Below are 20,582 nucleotides of genomic sequence, written 5' to 3'. Positions count from 1 at the left end.
GATAAATAAAAAAAATTCTGAGTACTCACTTCAAGATCTTGACTGATTAATCCTAGAACCACATCTATGCATATCAGGGTCCCTGAACGTCCAATGCCGGCGCTGCAGTGTGTGGTGATTGGGCCTGATCTATGAATGTGTCTCATGTAAGAGATAAAAGTGAGCAAGTCGTCTGGCTGAGAAGGTGTAGCATGGTCTGGCCAGGCAGTGAAATTCAGATGAGAAATATGTCGCACCTCTCCTGTCTGAAATTGTACAACAGAATAAGTAGATAAAGGCATACTACGTTGTTCACATATAATTAGTTCTTATTATTATTTTGTCCTTTTAAATTTTGACTTGGCCATTGGATTAGATACAAGGAAAAGTGAAAGAGAGACTCCATCAAACAACACACTGAGGGCCTTTATCAACGAGGTTACTAGATCCACACTTTAAATATTGGTAAAAACGACTTTTTGGAAACCCTAAAAGCAAATTTATGTTTTGATATGAATAGCAACCTTTTTTTAATGATCCCAATTCAAATTCACCTTAGATAAAAGCCACAGTCATTGCAGTGGCTTGAAAGTGCTACATGATGTGGCCCAGCTACCTCTCAGACCTAACCTCTTGCTCCTGGCCACTTTGCTCCAGCCATAGGGACCTCTCTGGTTCTTTAAAAACACTAGGCATAGTTCAGTCTCAGGGCCTTTGCACTTGCTCTTTCTAACTGAAATGCTTCCCTCCCCCCAGATATCCCTGTGATGATTTTTTTCTCACAGCATCATCAACACCAGTATCGTTTCATTAGAAAGTAAGGTCCATGAAGTCAGGGATTTCCTTTTGTTTGTGTTGTTAACTTCTGAATCCCTATATTCCATAACAGGGCCTAACTAAGCTCTATAAACATGTGTTGATTAAATAAACAAGTCATTTAAGGAATATTGAACAATTGTGCTAGCATAAGTAATGGGTAGGCTGGTGTAAATGAATAAGGAAGTATAATCTTTAATTCTTTGTAAAACCACAAATCAAAAATCATGAAGGAATTTCTCAGGCTATGTTTACATGCCACCAATAACACTGAGTCAGTAAGTTTTGTTTCTATGGAAGTAAAATTATTCTGTTTCTTTAACAAAGTTAAAATGCCAATAGGAAACACATTACTTAAACTGAGTATTACTGGGTGGAGGAAAGAAATAAAGTGAAGGGGTGTGGAGGTGAGGAAACAGTAGCAGCTTTACTTAAGGTATACCCACTTATCTAATTCAAGCTAAATTTATTCAGTGCTTAGGTGGCTGCAATAGGAATTATGTGAATAACAAATATTTATGCTACAATTGTTCCTATATTACCAAATACATTGTCTTTATGGGGGAATATTTGCTACTTAGAGGGTTTTAAAAAACAGTTTTATTGAGTCTACTTAGAGGTTTGACCTGAAAAATATGTTTCCAGCACATAGCTTCTGAGCCATTCTGTGCTATCTATCACAAAGCAAAGGATGATGGTTGATCCTGTAAAAGTCCTGTATTATCATTTTCATTTAATGCAGTACATACTGGAGGAGACTATTTGGCAGAATTCATGAAGAGGGTCACATTTAAGCTTATATTAGATTAAGGATAGTAGATGGAATTAGTTCCACTGAAATGGGACCCAAGAAGTCACTGGCTTTTATTCAGAAACACATTGACGTAATCATGGAAAGATTTAATCCACGTACCTGAATGTCTTCTAGGGTCATTGCCCTTACCACAAAGCCCTTTAGCTGCTGCACTCTCACAAGAGCCAGTCGAAGCCTGTTGCTGACCATTGTTGTTTTGCCTAGGACATTAGGCCAATAGCGCTGGCATTTGACTTTTTCCCCTTCTACTTCTTGGGTCATCATGGCTATCACTGTGGATTTTTGTTCCCAAATCATCTGCCAGAAATCTCCAACGGTTGTAGGGAGAGGTCCTTGGCAGGCAATGTAGACGAATTCTTCTCTCCCCACTGGTATCTTAATGAAGCTGGCGTTGATATATCCACCTTCATCTCCAAGAGGCACTCTTGTAGCATCGTCTGTGAATTTCCAACCACAAAACAGAGCCATCTATATCATGCATTTTTAAACAAGAGCCCTATTGACAAGGTGAGTCAAAGATTATTAGAATTTCCTAATAACCATAGATGAAATCACAAAAACATTTTAATAAAGGCATATTTTCAAACTGCAGTACAGTCAAATCATTTTGCACATTTCCCTCATGTTATAAGTATATTTAAGATGTCAACTCAGTTTTGGAAAAAATTAGATATTGTTCACATAGATTTGCTTGGAAAAAATCAAAATTAATAAATTAATGAATGCATTTACAACTTCTTAATAACTAGGGAAACACAACTTTGCTACTTCTCCATTGTTATTTTAATAATGATGACAATGGTAAATTTAATATGAATGAAAATTTCAAAAATTATTTCATAAAACAAAAATTAGTATTACAGTGAAACTATTAAAGTACTTATTACAAATATAATTGACACAATTAATTCTTGCTTATCTAATTATAGTCTTTTGAGTAAGTAGGCCAAAATAATAAACTAACTCAATAAATAAAAAGGTAGCTCACTTTATTCTCCAGGCATTGTAACTTCATATAGTCAAAATACATTTTCAAACCAAGCTCCCCCAGTAAAAAGTGTATATAAACCATCTCATCCAAGAGAATTAATCTGTATGTACTTATACATTAGAAGTCATTTCAATCTCAAATATAACTGGTTATTTCTGTGATTACCAAATTATGACATTTAGTAATAGATTTCAAAATCCTCCATCAATTGCCCTTCTATTATTTGACTTCTATCTCTTGATCCACGGAAACAAATCTACTCAGTAGTTTTGGATTTATGGCTTTATCCCATTCTGCTTTGAGATACTAGTCTGCCATTTTTTTGCCTGAAACAATTAGCACCTACTTTATGCCAAACCATGATCTATTCCATTTTAAAAATCCTGTCTAAGATTCAATTCTTAAAGGAAGTTTTCTAAAATGAATTTTGTCTTCCACCTTGATTGAAAAAATTCAATTGTATTATTATTGCATGATTTGTCACTGTTGGTTATGTTATTTATCTTTGAATTTATGACTTCCTGGCAAAGATGAGGTCAGTATGTCATATCATGTAATCCAACATGATTATATATGTAAATGTGGCTTGTGATTATTATAAGAAGTTGCTAGATGTTAATATTTTAGCTATATACATATATTCATATATATATTTTTTAAAAAACCACGTTGATCGGTGAAATGGGTGAAATATAGGTAAAAAGAATTGCTATTTTTTTCTTCCTGTTATCCTAAACAATTCAAAGAACAATGCAACTTGGTAGTCCCATGGTGGCCACACACACGTATACAGCTGTTATGTACCAAAGACATTTCTCTAAACTTAAAATAGTAGAATAAATAGATTTGATTGTGACACATGAACTAAGAAATTGCTTATCTAGAAGCCAATTCCAATTTTTAAAAAGACTTTAAAAATTCATCAATGTCTGAAGAAATGTTTAAGATGCCTCTAATCAATTTTCAGAATACACAGATAATTTTATAAATTTTATTTATTTATTTATTTTTGGCTGCGTTGGGTCTTTGTTGCTGTGCACGGGCTTTCTCTAGTTGCAGTGAGCAGGGGCTACTCTTCATTGCGGTGCGCGGGCTTCTCACTGCGGTGGCTTCTCTTGTTGCAGAGCACTGGCTCTAGGTGCATGGGCTCAGTAGTTGTGGCTCGTGGGCTGTAGAGCACAGGCTCAGTAGTTGTGGCACGCGGGCTTAGCTGCTCTGCAGCACGTGGGATCCTCCTGGACCAGGGCTTGAATCTTTGTCCCCTGCACTGGCAGGTGGATTCTTAACCACTGCACCACCAGGGAAGCCCCACAGATAATTTTAAAAGAATTCAGGTTGTATATATAAATTTGTTACTGATATAAATCTCTGAATGTGTGTGTCTGCGTGTGTGCACACTTATGTGAGAGATAAGGTAAACTAGCACATAAGTTTTAAATCAGTTTAAATTATATTAAAAATACATTTGATTTGAAGCCAAATTGGAACTTACAGGGAAGTATATTTTTATATCGGTTCTTCCTTCTGTTTTCCTTAGTCTGTCCAATTAGACACTGATCCAGAGGTTTTAATTCTTGAAGATTCTGTAAAGCAAAAGTGGAAATAAAATTAAATTTGTTGAGATAAACAGTAATTCAGTAATGATTGCAAATGCTTTTTTTAAAAATAAATTATTTTATTTATTTTTATTTTTGGCTGCCTTGGGTTTTCATTGCTGTGCGTGGGCTTTCTCTAGTTGCAGCGAGCGGGGGCTACTCTTCGTTGCGGTGTGCGGGCTTCTCATTGCGGTGGCTTCTCTTGTTGCGGAGCACGGGCTCTAGGCATGTGGGCTTCAGTAGTTGTGGCTGACGGGCTCTAGAGCGCAGGCTCAGTAGTTGTGGCGCACAGGCTTAGTTGTCCCGTGGCATGTGGGATCTCCCGGACCAGGGCTCGAACCTGTGTCCCCTGCATTGGCAGGTGGATTCTTAACCACTGAACCACCAGGGAAGCCCCTGCAAATGCTTTAAATGTGCAGGGTGCAAAACTGACTATCGATCAGGGCAAATTTGACCGTTAAGAAACAGATATGTCCTGTCAAGACAAATAAGCCTGCAATCCCAATACTAATTCAATATATCAGTTGTTGAAATATATTGTTGCAAATATCTTTAACATGTTGTAGTCAACTAACTTTGTGAGGCAGCAGTTTGTATCTTAATTTTAAATTTCAGCTTAAAGATGTGTATAATTTCATTTTAGAAAAAAAAACACAATTCATGAAAACAATTTTGGCTTAAAGTAATGAGCTGGAGCAGAATTTCTTGCATTATTGTCTCTGGGGTCACAGAATATTCCACGTGGTAGAATTGTGGTAAGATAGTCCTAAATTCTAAAGCCAACTCTTTCTCACTTTTCATTCACTCATTAATTAATCCATCCATCCATCTAGCCATCCAAGTCAACCAATATACATTGAAAATGCCTACTATATGCAAGGCACTGTAATAAGTGCTGGGAATACATTAGAGAGAAAGAAGATATGATTTGGGTTGTCCTGGAGACCACAGGCTACTGGGAGAAAGAGGCAGTAAAAGAGTAAACAAACAAATACTGTGATATATGCTTTGAAGAAATTAACAAGCTGCTGTGATACAGAAAAATAAACATCTGCTTTATAAAGGGTTGTGATGGAAAGTCTCTGAGATGGTAACATTTAAACTTAAGACCTTAAAGAAGAAATCACTTCTGCAAAATGGAGAGAAAGAGTATAACTTAACATTGTGAACCTGTTTCCAAATCCATACAATGGGATTTAAAATATTTTGAGCATTATACACAAAGCATCTAGCACGCTGTTGAAGCTCTCAGTAGAAGTTAGCTCCTTTCACTTCAGGGTCTACGAAAAGCTCAGGATGTGGGCAAGTAAGCAGATGGTTTGAGGGAGATGGGCAAGGTAGACCCCCAAACCACAGTGGTGCTACATTATTCTTTCGCCTAGTGGTAAGTAATGGATGGGGCCAGCAAGACCACAGGAGCAAGGCCTCTGAAGCACTGCGGCTTTGAACTGGGGGCACATTCTTGGAGCTGTATTAAAATAAAAACTGTTGCTAACGATGAATCACATCTTTAGTGTATTAACTATGAAGTTTAGTGGATGGTTGGAATTGATACTTGACTTTTTAAAAAAACTCTTTAGCCTTACATATGAGGATAATCTTCAGGGAGATTTATCAAGCTCCGAAGCTGCTAAAGAGATCCCTTTAAATCAATACTATTAGGATCCTAATTAGAAAAATTAATTTACTGCTAGAAATGACAAGATGGTACTTTTATAGTTGGAAGTTGTAAAGTAACAGACATTTTCAAGATTCTTAAAATTTCTCCTAACCTTGCAGAAAACTTTGTTGGAGAAAGAACAATTATCAAAAGCCCCTTACCTCTAGCTCCTTAGACGGAATTCCTTGATCTAGTAAACCCCGCAACATTCGAATGACTGATTTCAACTCCGTACCGGTGTATTTACTGGAGGGAAGCACTTTGACAATGGGGAGTGTGGTGAGCTCCTCATTTGTCAGAAAGGGATGACCTAACAAGAAGATGGCAGTTGATTAAAAAAAAAAACAATTCCCCCCAGAATTGATTTAGCCAATAAGAGAGCTAATTTTAGCCAGTAAGAGAACCAATTTTATCCTATTCTCACCTCATCTATTTTTTTACAAAAGTGAGAGTCTTTGACTTAATAAGGCAATAGAATTAACAAGTAGGCAGGTAACTACAATCATCAAAGGAAAATCCTGGCCATAGCAAGATCCTTGTACCCAAACCTTAAGGGAACACCTCACTGACTGTTCAGAGTTCTTAAGGCTCTTGGCTGTCAATTACTTATAGCTTCTAAAGGAGTTTAAATTGTTTCTCTTTGCTTCTCTGGACCCAAATGGCACTGTTTACTTGATAAGAATGTATTTAGTCCTGTTTTTATTTTGCATTTAAATTAGCCTCCAAGCACATGGAGAAAAGATGAAGGGAGATGCTTCAGAAATTCCTTACAAGGGGACATGGCACTAGAAACACTGATTTCTCCCTTCTCTACCCACCCTTGGTACTCAGTGCCACTATCTCTGTCATTTGATAGTTTTCTCCATGCAAATGAAATCCTAAGGGTCTTTAGGAGTTTATCAAACAAGTGCTATCAATGTCTAAGAAGAGGTATGTGTCTAATTTAGTACCTGCTCTACCTATGGAAAATGCTGACAACAGAAGGCAACTGTTATCCTGGAAAAAAGTAGGAGAGACTTCTTGCTATAGTCTGCACAAGTGTAGCTTTAATTACATCAATCAGTTGATAAAAGCATTTTGATGATGCAGCTACTATGCACGCAACAGTAATTCCAGGCACTGGGGGATCTCAAGAAGCTTAAGTTCTGTCTGGGGCGAAAACTAGTAGTGAATACAAAATCCAATCATATGAAATAACTGTAAACTTTTACAGAACTGAGTGTGAATGCAACAGGAGTTCAGAGGCTGGAGAGATGAACCTGGGTTACAGGATTTGAGCATTTCCATTGACACCAACAATCCAACTAAGTCAAAAAAGTGTTAATTCGACTCCTTTAATTTCTTTCAACAATGACTTCAAATTACAAAACGTGTTCTTTCACTGCATTAATATAACATTTCTTTATACGAAAAAAAAAAGAAATAAAACGCTGGATAGAACTTCATTTATCTACTGGCTCAGTATAAAACAAGAGAGGCAGTAATAGTGAGGACAGACCAACTGACTCTTGCTCTTAAAAATTTTCCTATCTTTGAGCTATTCTTCCTACTTTACTATAAATAAAATGTGCTCCTAGATTTCTTATTCTTGTTTCCATTTAAAGTATTTACACATCTATTTACATGTTTTACTCCAAGCCACTGAGAATTTTAGCCTAATAACTGTGCAAATATCTGGTCAATAAATGAATGTTGATGTTTGTCTATGTGATTTAACTTTATGTATAGAACTTAATAATGTAGACATATGGTGAAATAACATATCCATATATTCTGAAAACTGTAATTTTCAAACACTTTTTTTTCTACCTATAGTTTTTGATTTAAAAACTTGCTAATAAATTTCTTGCCTTTATTGGAATCTTCGTGGTTTGTCACTTCTATTGGCAATTCATCACTTCCCCATGTTATTTCATCATCATCATCAGTCTTCTTTTCTGCTGACTTGTGAATTAAGCTATGACAACAAAACACATTTATATTTTCTTCAGTTCTGTGTCCAAAATAAATTGAAATATTATGTCCTTGAATATTTGGAAATATGTCCTACATATTTCCACTACAATTATTATGGTATTTAAAAATAGATTATCTGATTAAAAAAACCTTAAATCCATAATTCCTAAAATTTATTGGTAGCTATAAATTAAACTGAGGTACAGAATTGTTTAATATAGTTTAAATTTTGTCCTCAAACAAATCCCAAGTCTTTGAACCTTAGGTTGAAGGAGTCATCTTGGGGATGGAGAAAGTGGTGGTTTGTTTCCACCCTTCCACTTGGATGCATGATTACAACTGTGTAAGTAGAGCTCTCTTTTGTTTTTTTTAACAGCTGTCTACTATTGTACTGTATGAATGATTCTTCATTTAATTACAGAAGTCCCTACTGATGGACATCAGTCTTTCACTACAATTGGGGGTGAAAAGGACACTCCGGTATCTGGGCACTCACTTAATATAATAAAACTCAGTACAAGTTCTCATTATTCTAGGGGTGCACAGCAGATGCCATCTCTCGGGTAAGGTGGGTGGCTAGAAAAGAGAAACTAGGTAGAAGAATAACATTTAGCGATTAGATGAGATGAAAAAGGATAATGCAAAGGCCTGAATACATTTTAAACTTTTTGATACACAGGGGAACAAAGCAGAGTACATTTTGTCTGATGACATTATTATACACCATTAAAGCAGGACATGCACTAATGCTCCCAAAACATTGTAACAGGACAGCAATTATGCTGCTTTTATGGTGGATGCTTTCCTCTGCTCCAACTAATTGTACATCACAGTTAACATGTAATTTGCAAGTTCTGCATCCATGAGGTCTTCTTGGTCTTCTAGCAAGTATGCTTTGTTTGGAAGGATATGTTTTGGAGATCCTCCCATAAGGATCCTCCCTTCTTTCTCATTCTTTTGAACAGCTGCTTAGTATTTCATTGTATGAGTACACCCTAATTTATTTTGTGTCTATTAGGGTTTTTTACTACTATAAACAATGTTGCAATAAATATTCTTATAGAAACATCTGCATACATATGGTAGTAGGATCAATTCTTAGAAATAAAATTGCTAGGTTGAAGGGAATGTACTACAGTTCTTTGAACCTGTGACACGTATCATTGTAAGATACACTATTCTGAATTAGGTCACAATGAGAGATACTTGGACTACCTATGTGCCAAACACCTGGAACAGCTGGCTGGGTTGTGCGTTCATAGACCCTGTCTTCACCCCCCCAGTGACCCTGACCAGCCACAGGTTGTGAAGTCTCAGGGGGCCATTCCTGCAGTGGGGCCTGTGGTTGATACATGGACTTCCTTGTCCCCAAGCAAATCTCTAGGAGGTTAGAACCCAGAGTTGACTAAGTCTCTGCTTGAAACCGGGTCACAACCATGGCTTAGGAGGGGCAGAGAGGGGAGACAGAGTGAATAATAAAGCAGTGAGGGCCACCATAAACTTCGCAGGAGTTCCTTCAAAGGCATTTCTGTTACCCGTACCCTTCTGAGATCTACATGTCCTTCGAGTTCCTTCGAGGCTGTTTTTGTCTGTTTTGTGGCCTTTTTCCCCTTCATCGTTATTTAAAAAATAAAATAGTTTATATATATGTCAGCAAGCAGAAGAGTGTTTAGACTTCTTTTCTTTTTGGCAGATGAAGTATGGGAAGCAAAAGCCTTCTGAGGTTCTAGTCCAGTTATGTTATAAAGTTGAGCGTGGCCCTGCGTGCCGGAACTCTTAAACAGGTCAGCTGCCGTCACCCCATTTTTTCACACAATGCCCAGGAGACAGGCTCCCAACAGGCCACTCTGAGGCCAACCTTCTTTGGCAGAGAGGGAGTCTGTGAAGTCCCAGGCATTTAGGGCTGCGTGGGTGGGACTAGGGCAAGGTGGTGGTTAGGGGTGGACAAATGGACGAGACTCGGGGCCCGGCCCGCCCACCCCCAGCTTTAATCAGAGCAGTCCAGTATTTGTCTGTTTCTAGGTAGTAGCTGTGTGGCCTTGGGCCACAGCACGTTCCTGTGTGCCAGATACCACTCTAAATTCTTTTTTTTTTTTTTTTTTTTTTTTTTTTGCAGTACGCAGGCCTCTCACTGTTGTGGCCTCTCCTGTTGTGGAGCACAGGCTCCGGACGCACAGGCTCAGTGGCCATGGCTCATGGACCCAGCCGCTCCGCGGCATGTGGGATCTTCCCGGACCAGGGCACGAACCCGTGTCCCCTGTGTCGGCAGGCGGACTCTCAACCACTGCGCCACCAGGGAAGCCCCACTCTAAATTCTTGAGGTGTACTGGTCATTTAATCCTCACACAATCTAGGAGGTAGACAGATACTATCCCTGTTTTAGAGATGAGCTCAGGTAATTTGCTCAAGATCACAAAGTAAGTGACAAAGCCAGGACACAAACTGGGCAGCCTGATTCCAAGCCCATGTTCTTTTTTTTTTCAAGCCCATGTTCTTAATCTCTACCAGTTTGCCTCCCAACTGACATGGGGTTGCTCTCACCCTCTCATTTTCTCTTTTCCTTCTACTTATCTCCCATGTTGGCCTCTGCACTTCCCCTCTGGCCCTCTCCAGTTCATTCTCCACAGTACACACCTTATCATGTCAGTCCCCTGCTTAAAAAACTCCATGGCCCCCATTTCTCTTGGGATAAAGGCCAAGGTCCTTACCCTGCTCCCTTCTCATCTCGGGCCCCTCTCCTGTTTGCTCTGCTGTCAGCCACTCTGGTCTAGTTCAGGCCCTCAGGTGCTCTGTGCCCTCTCCCGCCCTGGGGTCTTTGCACACGCTGTTCCTCTGCTTGGACAGCTCCACGCCGTCTTTCCCATACCCCTACCCCTGTCCTAGGCGACTCCTGTTCATGCTTCAGAACGTAAATGTCTCTTCAAGGAGAAACCTCACCTACTACTTACTGTCTGAGAACATCAAGCCCCCAGGTGATATCCTCTCACAGTTTGTCATGACTTTTTACAATAAACAGCATTTTTCATGGTCTATGATGATTTATTTGTGGGATTATTTGATTAATATTTGCCTTTATGCTAGACTGTGAGTTCCTTGGGTTAAGGAGCTTCTTTGTCTTGTTAACAGTGTATTTCAAGCACACTGTCTGGTTTATATTAGGTGCTCAATAAATATCTGGATAATAATAATAAAAAAAAAGATATGCTATTACTTTGCTTACATTAAGAAATAATATCAGACTATAATTTTATGACCCTTCATGAGACGCTAAAATTTTTAAAAAGTGTTTCCAAGAATCAGTAACATGTTAATAAAATCTGTATGTTAATAGTGTTTTCAATTTGCCACCCAAAGAATTTACACTAATTTATTCTTCCTCCCTTCCCCTGTTGACAGGGAAGAGCCTGTATCTTATTACTATTGGTGGCTGGCCCAGATATTTGCTGATCTTTTAAATATAAGACTATGCATTTCTATGTTAACAATATGTACCCCCTGTCTAACTTAGTGAAAAATTCACTGTCAATTTGCTTTTCTAGGAAAATGGAAATAGCTCCCTTTGACTGTTTGGTTATCATTTAATATGAAGCAAAATTTATGTACAACCACTTTGTTGGCCAACAATATATATAAACTCTTCCTGAGACATCATTTAGTGTTACAAAAAATCTTATTTTATATTAGAAACCGTTTTCAAAAATAAAAACATTTGTGGGGGGTTTAAAATGTTTCTTACCTTCTTTGGTTTTATTTTCTTATTAAAGAATGAAATTTGTGAAGTATAGAAAAATTTAGAGAAACAGAAAAATAGGTTACCTATAATCACACCAGGAGAAGGTACTACCATCATTGTTGGCACATTTCCTTTTAGACTTTTCTTGCATTTTTTCTGATGGTCAAGAGAATACATTGCTTTTTTTGAGCAATGTCATAACAAACACATTGTCACATGTCACTAGAACTTCCTTGTAACAACATTCAGAAACATTTTTAATATTCAACCATACTTCCATAATCTACTCAATAAGTCTCATTTGACTGGAAAAGACACATTAATTTTAAAATCAACATCTAAATGGAAATCTTGAGAGCACTTCTAAAAAGAGAAAGAAAGTGTTATAAATATTTGAAAAATAGTATTTTTACCTTTCAGTTTTTACTTTTTCTTCACAATATTCTTCACAGCCATTCATTTTGGTAGACTACAACAAAGAGAAACCAAAATCAAATTAGCCCATTGTACCAAAAAAACAAACAAACAAACCAAAAACAATCCTATATAATGTTCAATTTTATTTCCTATATTTACTGTTATTATTCATCATCATGTTACAAAGACACACGACATTCAATCAATGCATGCCAAACTGTGGCTAAGGCATCTGCAGTGGCACAAGAGTTTTGGCTGGCTCCACTTATTCACCTCACACTCATCTTGGCTTTTCATTAATTTCTTTTTTTATATATATAAATTTATTTTATTTATTTATTTTTGGCTGCATTGGGTCTTCATTGCTGCGCGCGGGCTTTCTCTAGTTGTGGCGAGTGGGGGCTACTCTTCCTTGCGGTGCACAGGCTTCTCATTGCGGTGGCTTCTCCTGTTGCAGAGCACGGGCTCTAGGCGCGTGGACTTCAGTAGTTGTGGCTCGTGGGCTCTAGAGCGCAGGCTCAGTAGTTGTGGTGCACGGGCTTAGTTGCTCTGCGGCATGTGGGATCTTCCCAGACCAGGGCTCGAACCCGCATCCCCTGCATTGGCAGGCGGATTCTTAACCACTGTACCACCAGGGAAGTCCCTTTCATTTCTTATATAAGGGATATGAATGTATAGAGGTAAGGAAAAAGAAAAATCTAAAGTAACAATTATTTAGATGTGCATACATGGCATATGTTTTTACACTACTTCAATTTTAAAATCTAAAATTTCCAATGTGTTATCTTGCCCATTTATTTAATTTTTAAAATTTTTAATTAAAGTATAGTTGATTTACAATGTTTTGTTAGTTTCTGGTGTACAGCAAAGTGATTCACATACACACACACATATATATATACACACGTATATTCTTTTTCATGTTCTTTTCCATTATGGTTTATTACAGAATATTGAATATAGTTCCCTGTGCTATACAGTAGGACCTTGTTGTTTATCTGTTTTATATATAGTAGTTTGTATATGCTGATACCAAACTCCTAATTTATCCCTCTCCCACCCCTTTTGCCCTTTGGTAACCATTAAGTTTTCTATATCTGTGAGTCTCTTTCTGTTTTGTAAATAAGTTCATTTGTATCATATTTTTTTAATTTTTCATACTTTATTCCTTATACTGATAGGTTAAGAAAGTAAAATTTTCCTAAGTACTAATTCATAGATAATGTTTATAAGCGGGACACAAAACATTCAGTTTCACAAACAGTAATATCCAATGATCCCCTTAAATGCAATTTTAATCCTTACTTTAAGCTAAGTGCAAGAATAATACAATAAGCTAAATACGCACAAAACCTGTATATGCTGAACTACAAAAGTGGTTTCCATGGCCACACGTGGTCTTAGTCAAGTACACATTTCCACAATGAACAAGTACTAACAAATAAGTTTTAATAAACACTACCCCAAATGCTTATCCTGCTACTGAAAGCACTTATTTTTAGAAGCTTTGACCTGGGAAAATGAGTTCTCTTAAAAACTGACAAATAGTATAAGACCTGAAGATTTTAAACCAAATAAGTCTTCCAACACACAAGCATTCATAGGAAAGTTTTACTTTCTCAAAAAATAAAAAATTAAAATGAAAAAAATCACTCTTGTTATCTAAAGAGTATTAAAACAAATTATCTTAAGACAAATAAACCCTCCTAAAAAAGGTTGTATTTTCTATCATTTTCTCCTAAAAGGTTGTATTTTTTATCATTTTCTCCTTAAAAGTCTTTTAATAACTTAAGACTACTGTAATCTAAAAACTTTAGAATACATGAAACACATGTCTTCGCTATCAAAGGTACCATTTAGATTTCACATATTAAACAGCTACAGTACAGCCTACAATGGCACAAGTACACCTAATACATAAATATTAATTCATCATTTAGATGGTCAAAAGTCAGAAGGAACTGAATGGTTTGCAAGGTACTTTGACTTACATGTGGTCATTAAAATCCAGTAATTAATTCAAAGTATGGTAATATAATGGCAGGCAATTAAAGGCTCAAATATCACTCTAAAATTGAAGACACGAAAATAAAGACTGAAAACGTTGTGGTTCTCTATTTTTCATTCACATGGCTAGATATCAGAACGTTACTGTGGAAAATATAGTTATTAAATATGGTTTCCCCAGAAAATAATGAAACTTCAGAAAGTACAAAAAATGTCAAGATCCATAGTTCATCAAATGCTTTTCTAGCTCGTTTCTTCATTCATAGTAAGTGAGTCTTTAACCCTAGCAAACTTTCTTGGGTCCTTTCGAATCAAGAAGACGGTATCTTCAACTTGTACCCGACCTTGTCTTCCAATTGACATTGCCTTGTGAGTCATTTCGGTGATGAACTCTATGACAAGGTCTTCAAGAATATCTACTGACTCAGTATAAGGATTCTGGTCATCCCCAAACCCATACATCATACACTGTAATTCTTTAGAAAAAAGTCTCTTTCTTTTACCCTGTCCACCTTCTGCACCTCCCCCAATTTCTTCATTTTCTTCCTCAAAGGTGGGGTCTTCTTCTTCATCTGCCATCCCAGCACCCAGGGCCTGTATCATATTTTAGATTCCACATGTAAGGGCTATCATATTTCCCCTTTTATTTTTTAAAGTGAGGGGTGTCTCCCTAGGAAACTGAGATCAATCAGGTCGTACTTTAACTGAGTATGGTGCCACAGAGACCCAAGTCCTGCAGAAGCAGTTTGCTACAATCAGAAGGGGATGCCAAGTTGCATTCTTACATGGTTAATCTTACATTTAAATCTTCATTAGGACAAATTATCTTAAATGAGAAATTCCTTCCATTTCAAGATCCTGCATTATCTGGCCTCTGTCTACCTCTACAATCCATCTGGTTTTACTCTCCTCTTCACTAACTAGGCTTCAAACTGATGGGCCTTTCTTTTAGCTCTTCAAAATCGCTCTTTTTTCACTTTTTCCTTGTTTAATCTAAGTGTCTTTACCTTTTGAGGATGTTTCCTAACCACCCAGTCTAAAAGTAGGTCTCCTTGGTATTCTCTTTCGTAGCACTTTTTTAAACTTCATAGACCTTATCACAACTTGTAATTGCGTGTTTATTTGATCTTTTAGGTACAGACTCTGTAGTTAAAAAGTATCTATAATAAAGTGACTCTGATATCATTTTCAGTTTATCTGAGGGAAACACAGAACTTCTATGGTGGAAGAAATAAAGTAGATTGTTTTTATCCACTGACAACTGAAAAAAAACCTTCTTAGACCTTATTCGTTTTTTTAAAAAAATAAATTTGTTTTTCGCTGTGTTTGGTCTTCGTTGCTGCGTGCAGGATTTCTTTAGTTGCAGCGAGTGGGGGCTGCTCTTCGTTGCAGTGCGCGGGCTTCTCATTGTGGTGGCTTCTCTTGTTGTGGAGCATGGGCTCTAAGTGCACGGGCTTCAGCAGTTGCGGCATGCGGGCTTAGTTGCTCTGCGGCATGTGGGATCTTCCCAGACCAGGGCTTGAACGCAACAGGCTCCGGACGTGCAGGCTCAGTGGCCATGGCCCACGGGCGCAGCCGCTCCGCGGCATGTGGGATCTTCCCAGACCGGGGCATGAACCCACGTCCCCTGCATCGGCAGGCGGACTCTCAACCACTGCGCCACCAGGGAAGCCCATGGCAGGCGGATTCTTAACCACTGCGCCACCAGGGTAGCCCTCCTTATCCGCTTTTAGAAGCTGATAATTTTAGTCTGGGTTAAAACTTTTTTCCAAGTAGTCATTTGGATTTCTTATTCCCCATCATAATCCTGATCTAGGAATCACCATGTGTGCAATCATTTTGCAAAGTATACAGCCTTTTATAAAGGTGTTACTGGGCTTCCCTGGTGGCACAGTGGTTAAAAATCTGCCTGCCAATGCAAGGGGCACAGGTTCGAGCCCTGGGCCTGGAAGATCCCACATGCCATGGAGCAACTAAGCCCGTGCGCCACAACTACTGAGCCTGCGCTCTAGAGCCTGTGAGCCACAACTACTGAAGCCCACGCACCTAGAGCCCATGCTCTGCAACAAGAGAAGCCACCACAATGAGAAGCCCGCAGACCACAACAAAGAGAAAGCCTACGCACAGCAACGAAGACTCAATGCAGCCAAAAATAAATAAATAAATTTATTAAAAGAGTAAAGTGTTATTATTAACATTAAAATAATGAGATAAAGCCCAATTGGAAATACACTATAGCAATGCTTGTATTAACCAATTTTTCACTATTTTTGCAAAGTTTACCTATGTATGGTTTGGGGGTGGGTCAGTCTCTCCTCATTCTGGATTGTAGGCTCTTTGGAAGAGGAGGAGGCTGTAGTACTGCCTCAAGGAAAAGATTTAAGGTTTTTATCATGGCCAGCCTGTTTGAAGGTTAGTTTGTAATCCTACTGCTCAAAGAATCCAGATTCAGCAACTTGAAGAGTAGAGGAGGTATCTGCTGGACCTAGGACCAGCTACATAATTTGTAGTGCCCAGTGCCAGATGAAAATATGGGCTCTTTCTTTGGCATGGCATGTAAGTCATTTCATGAACCCATCCCTATCTCTTAAGCCTTAGCTTTCAATACACCATGTGATACCCTAATAGCAATGATTTAGTGCCCTGAATTTTCCATGTTGATCCAGACCTTCGTACCTTTGCTGAGAAGCTCCTCGGTATGGAATGCTCTTTCCCATTTTATCTCACCTATCAAAATCTTTAAAATGCTAATTCTCTAGGAGGCTTTAATAACCACACCCACATACTCCTGTATAGCCCCTATATTCCCTAATTCTTTATAATCCTCTCTGAACTCCACACAGACACTCCATAAAAAAGCAGGATATGTTTTCTTACTATAGCTTTTTGTAGAGTTGAAAGTAAAATTTATTCTGATATTAATTTCAATTTATTTGTGGGAAATCAGAGCTTCCATGGAGGAAGAAAATTTACTTATTTGCATGTGTACATCTCCCAAATTGACTGCTAGATTGCACAAGCAAATTTAGGACGGACACCCTGACGTCCCTTCTTACCCTGTTATCCCCAAAATAAACAAGTTCAGCAACAGCTGAAGTGAAGAGTTTTGAAACTTTCGGTAGTAATTTACAATAATGTGTATGACTGGCATTCATTCACAAATAACACACAGACATTGGCCTGAAGTACTTCGCTAAGAGGTATAGTAGTACCCCTTTATTTGAGGTGTGATACGTTCCAAGACACCCAGTGAATGCCTGATACCATGGAAAGTGCTGAACTCTGTTTTCTGTTCATGTCTTCCACTCACAAATTGAATGCCTCTTCCATCTTAACTAAGCATTTTTTCATGCACTGTGGCCTTAACTTTTGCAGTTTGAGGTGCAACAGCAAAACCAGCACAAATTTCTTTTTCCTTCTTCACAATTTCGCAGATAGATTTGTTCTTACTGTAGATTTTAGCAACTAACCTCAGCATACGATTTTTCTCTTTCCTTATGAAGTAGAGAACTTTCACCTTTTCACTTAAAGGAAGCACTTATGGCTTCTCTTTGGCAACATCCAGATTGCCAGCATCATTACTCTTGTACTGCAGGGCCATCATTGAATAAGAGTTACATGAACACAAACACTTGGTTACTGCCATGACTGCTCCGATAACCAAGATGGCTACTAAGTGACTAATGGGCAAGATACATTGGACAAAGGGATGATTTATGTCCTGCGTGGGACGGAGTGAGACGGAGCAAGATTTCATCTCACTGCTTAGAATGGCACATCATTTAAAACTTATGAATTGTTTATTTCTGGAATTTCCACTTAACATTTTCCAACTGTGGTTGACCGTAAGTAACTGAAACCCCAAAAGTGAAACTGTAGATGGGGAGCCGGGGGCTACTATAGTTAAGTATAGAGACAATTAATTGCAGCAGAGGGACAAATGCAATGACTTACACAAGTAGCTATCAGAGGGACAATCTTTCTTTTTAAAAAGGACATTCCTCTACTTTTTATAATACCAGTGGATAGCACCTTAACTTCTGGCACATGATAAAACTTTCAGGGTTGCAAAATATACTGTTAAGAACCAATTCAGTAAATAATCATTTGTTTAGGGTGACTCCCAATGTGGCACACTTACAAATTTCTGAATATTTAAAAAAACGCTATGGAACTCTTTAAAACTACTCAAATGTAGGTAATATTCGAGAAACGTTAAGATGAAACAAAACTTTTCTAGAATACTGGTTCAGTCTTTCAGCGATGAAGATTAGTCATATTTGTCTCTTTTGAATTTGCCTTCTTATGAATATAATTAACATTGTGACTTTAACACATTTAGATTTTGAAACACATGAAACTTTTTCATGTTTTTATTTCAGTACCTTGTGTCCTCTTTTCCTAAATTTGTTTTTTGCTTTCTTTGTTTTGCTTACCATTAGTCAAAATCTCTTCTAAAGCAGAAGTCTCACCTATTCAAGTGCTAATTTGTTTTTCAGGATCGACTGGCCCGAAATACTTGGTCTTAAACATCTTGAATTCTCAAGACACAAATTTGTGGGCTCTATCTGTACTACGGTGGCAGGACAACTTATGTATTATTTACATAATATTTCCTAATAACTGGTAGGAATATTCTCCCTCCAAGAACCTTAATTTTTGGATTTGTTCTGGATAGTTTTACATCCTAATTCTACTATGTGAACTTTAGAATCATTTCACAAAGCCACCCTGCCTCTTATTAAAACAAACAACGAAACAAAACAGAAACCTCAAAATATTTTATGGGACCATATTTAATTTAGAGGTGAATCTAGGGAGAACTTAAATTTTAGATTTTTTCTATCAAAGAACAAGGAATGTTTTTCTTTAATACTTCTTTTGTGCTTCTCTGTAGAGTTTTAAAGTATTCATAATATAAATATGTACATTCTTGGTTGAATTTATGCCTAGAGCTCTTGTTTTGTAACTATTGTGAATAAAATTTGATTATACACATATAATTAAATTTTCCATATCCACACAAAGACGTGTACATGAGTGTTCTTTTTTCTTCTTTTAAAAAATTTATTTATTTTATTTATTTATTTTTGGCTGCATTGGGTCTTCGTTGCTGCGCACGGACTTTCTCCAGTTGTGGCAAGCAGGGGCTACTCTTTGTTGTGGTGTGCGGGCTTCTCGTTGCGGTGGCTTCTCTTCTTGCAGAGCACAGGCTCTAGGCATGTGGGCTTCAGTAGCTGTGGCATGCAGGGTCAGTAGTTGTGGCGCACAGGATCAGTTGCTCCACGGCATGTGGGATCCTTCCAGACCAGGGATCGAACCTGTGTCCCCTGCATTGGCAGGCGGATTTTCAACCACTGTGCCACCCAGGAAGCCCTTGATTATATTTTATAAGTGGCTAAGACAAAGACTGTGTTATGAACTGACCTGTGTCCTGCCAAAGTTCACAGGTTGAAGCCCTAACCCCCGATGGGACTGTATTTGGAAATAGGGTCTTTATGGAGATAACTGAGGCTAAATGAGGTCATGAGGATGGGGCTCTAATCCAATAGGATTGGTGTCCTTATAAGAAGAGGAAGAGACACCAGGAGTGTGTGCACACAAAGGAAAGACCATGTGAGGACACAGCTAGAAGAGAGCTGCCTACAAGTCAAGGAGAGAGGTCTTGCCAGAAACCAAACCTTCTAACACCTTGATTGTAGACGTCCAGCCTCCAGAACTGTGAAAAGATAAATTTTCTCTCTCTTTTTTAAGCCACTCAGGTTGTGGTGTTTTGTTATGGCAGCCCAAGCAAACTAGAACAGACTACAAACTCAAATGCCTGCAGTAATCAGAAAAATAATATAAACCTTTGAAATGCTGGGGTTGAGGGCATAATTCTGTCTTGTGAGACCTAGAATTTACATTATAAAGAAATAGGAATCTTTGCTGCATTACTGTTTATAATAAATTTAATACTCATAATATATATTCAATTTAATAAATTATGGTATATCTATGCAAGAGAATAATAGGGAAGCATTAGAAAGTATGAGACAGAGAGGGCAGACAACAGAAGCAGGAACTACAGTCCTGCAGCCTGTGGAACAAAAACCACATTTGCAGAAAGACAGACAAGATGAAAAGGCAGAGGGCTATGTACCAGATGAAGGAACAAGATAAAACCCCAGAAAAACAACTAAATGAAGTGGAGATAGGCAAACTTCCAGAAAAAGAATTCAGAATAATGATAGTGAAGATGATCCAGGACCTCGGAAAAAGAATGGAGGCAAAGATTGAGAAGATGCAAGAAATGTTTAACAAAGACCTAGAAGAATTAAAGAACAAACAAACAGAGATGAACAATACAATAATTGAAATGAAAACTACACTAGAAGGAATCAATAGCAGAATAACTGAGGCAGAAGAACGGATAAGTGACCTGGAAGACAGAATGGTGGAATGCACTGCTGCAGAACAGAATAAAGAAAAAAGAATGAAAAGAAATGAAGACAGCCTAACAGACCTCTGGGACAACATTAAACACAACAACATTTGCATTATAGGTGTCCCAGAAGGAGAAGAGAGAAAGGAGCCGAGAAAATAGATTATAGTCAAAACTTCTCTAACATGGG

General features: G+C 37.9%; 2 protein-coding genes across 12 annotated transcripts in view; both read right to left on the bottom strand.

The window, feature by feature from the left end:
• PTPN13 (protein tyrosine phosphatase non-receptor type 13) overlaps positions 1-20,582 on the bottom strand; it is a 235,670-nt gene that overhangs the window by 3,977 nt on the left and 211,111 nt on the right. For all 11 annotated transcript variants that reach the window (XM_079919588.1, XM_079919591.1, XM_079919595.1 and 8 more), the window contains 6 exons: positions 11,958-12,013; positions 7,706-7,812; positions 6,017-6,165; positions 4,093-4,183; positions 1,709-2,046; positions 30-245 (listed from right to left, as the gene is read on the bottom strand). In XM_079919588.1, the coding sequence (XP_079775714.1) occupies positions 30-245; positions 1,709-2,046; positions 4,093-4,183; positions 6,017-6,165; positions 7,706-7,812; positions 11,958-12,013 (957 nt within the window). The remainder of the gene's footprint in view (positions 1-29; positions 246-1,708; positions 2,047-4,092; positions 4,184-6,016; positions 6,166-7,705; positions 7,813-11,957; positions 12,014-20,582) is intronic.
• On the bottom strand, positions 14,188-20,242 carry LOC307185390 (transcription initiation factor TFIID subunit 13-like). The gene has a single exon (XM_079919607.1). It carries the CDS (start codon positions 14,569-14,571, stop codon positions 14,212-14,214), a length of 360 nt encoding a protein of 119 aa, XP_079775733.1. The 5' UTR covers positions 14,572-20,242; the 3' UTR covers positions 14,188-14,211.

Source organism: Stenella coeruleoalba (assembly GCF_951394435.1).
Source record: "Stenella coeruleoalba genome assembly, chromosome: 4".
In the NCBI taxonomy this organism is placed as follows: domain Eukaryota; kingdom Metazoa; phylum Chordata; class Mammalia; order Artiodactyla; family Delphinidae; genus Stenella; species Stenella coeruleoalba.
The sequence above is the reverse complement of the archived record's forward strand: the minus strand, read 5'-3'. Positions and strand labels throughout refer to the sequence as shown.

Excerpts from the sequence above, each read along its gene's own strand:
- LOC307185390 (XM_079919607.1), bottom strand. The coding sequence starts at position 14,571 with ATGATACAGGCCCTGGGTGCTGGGATGGCAGATGAAGAAGAAGACCCC.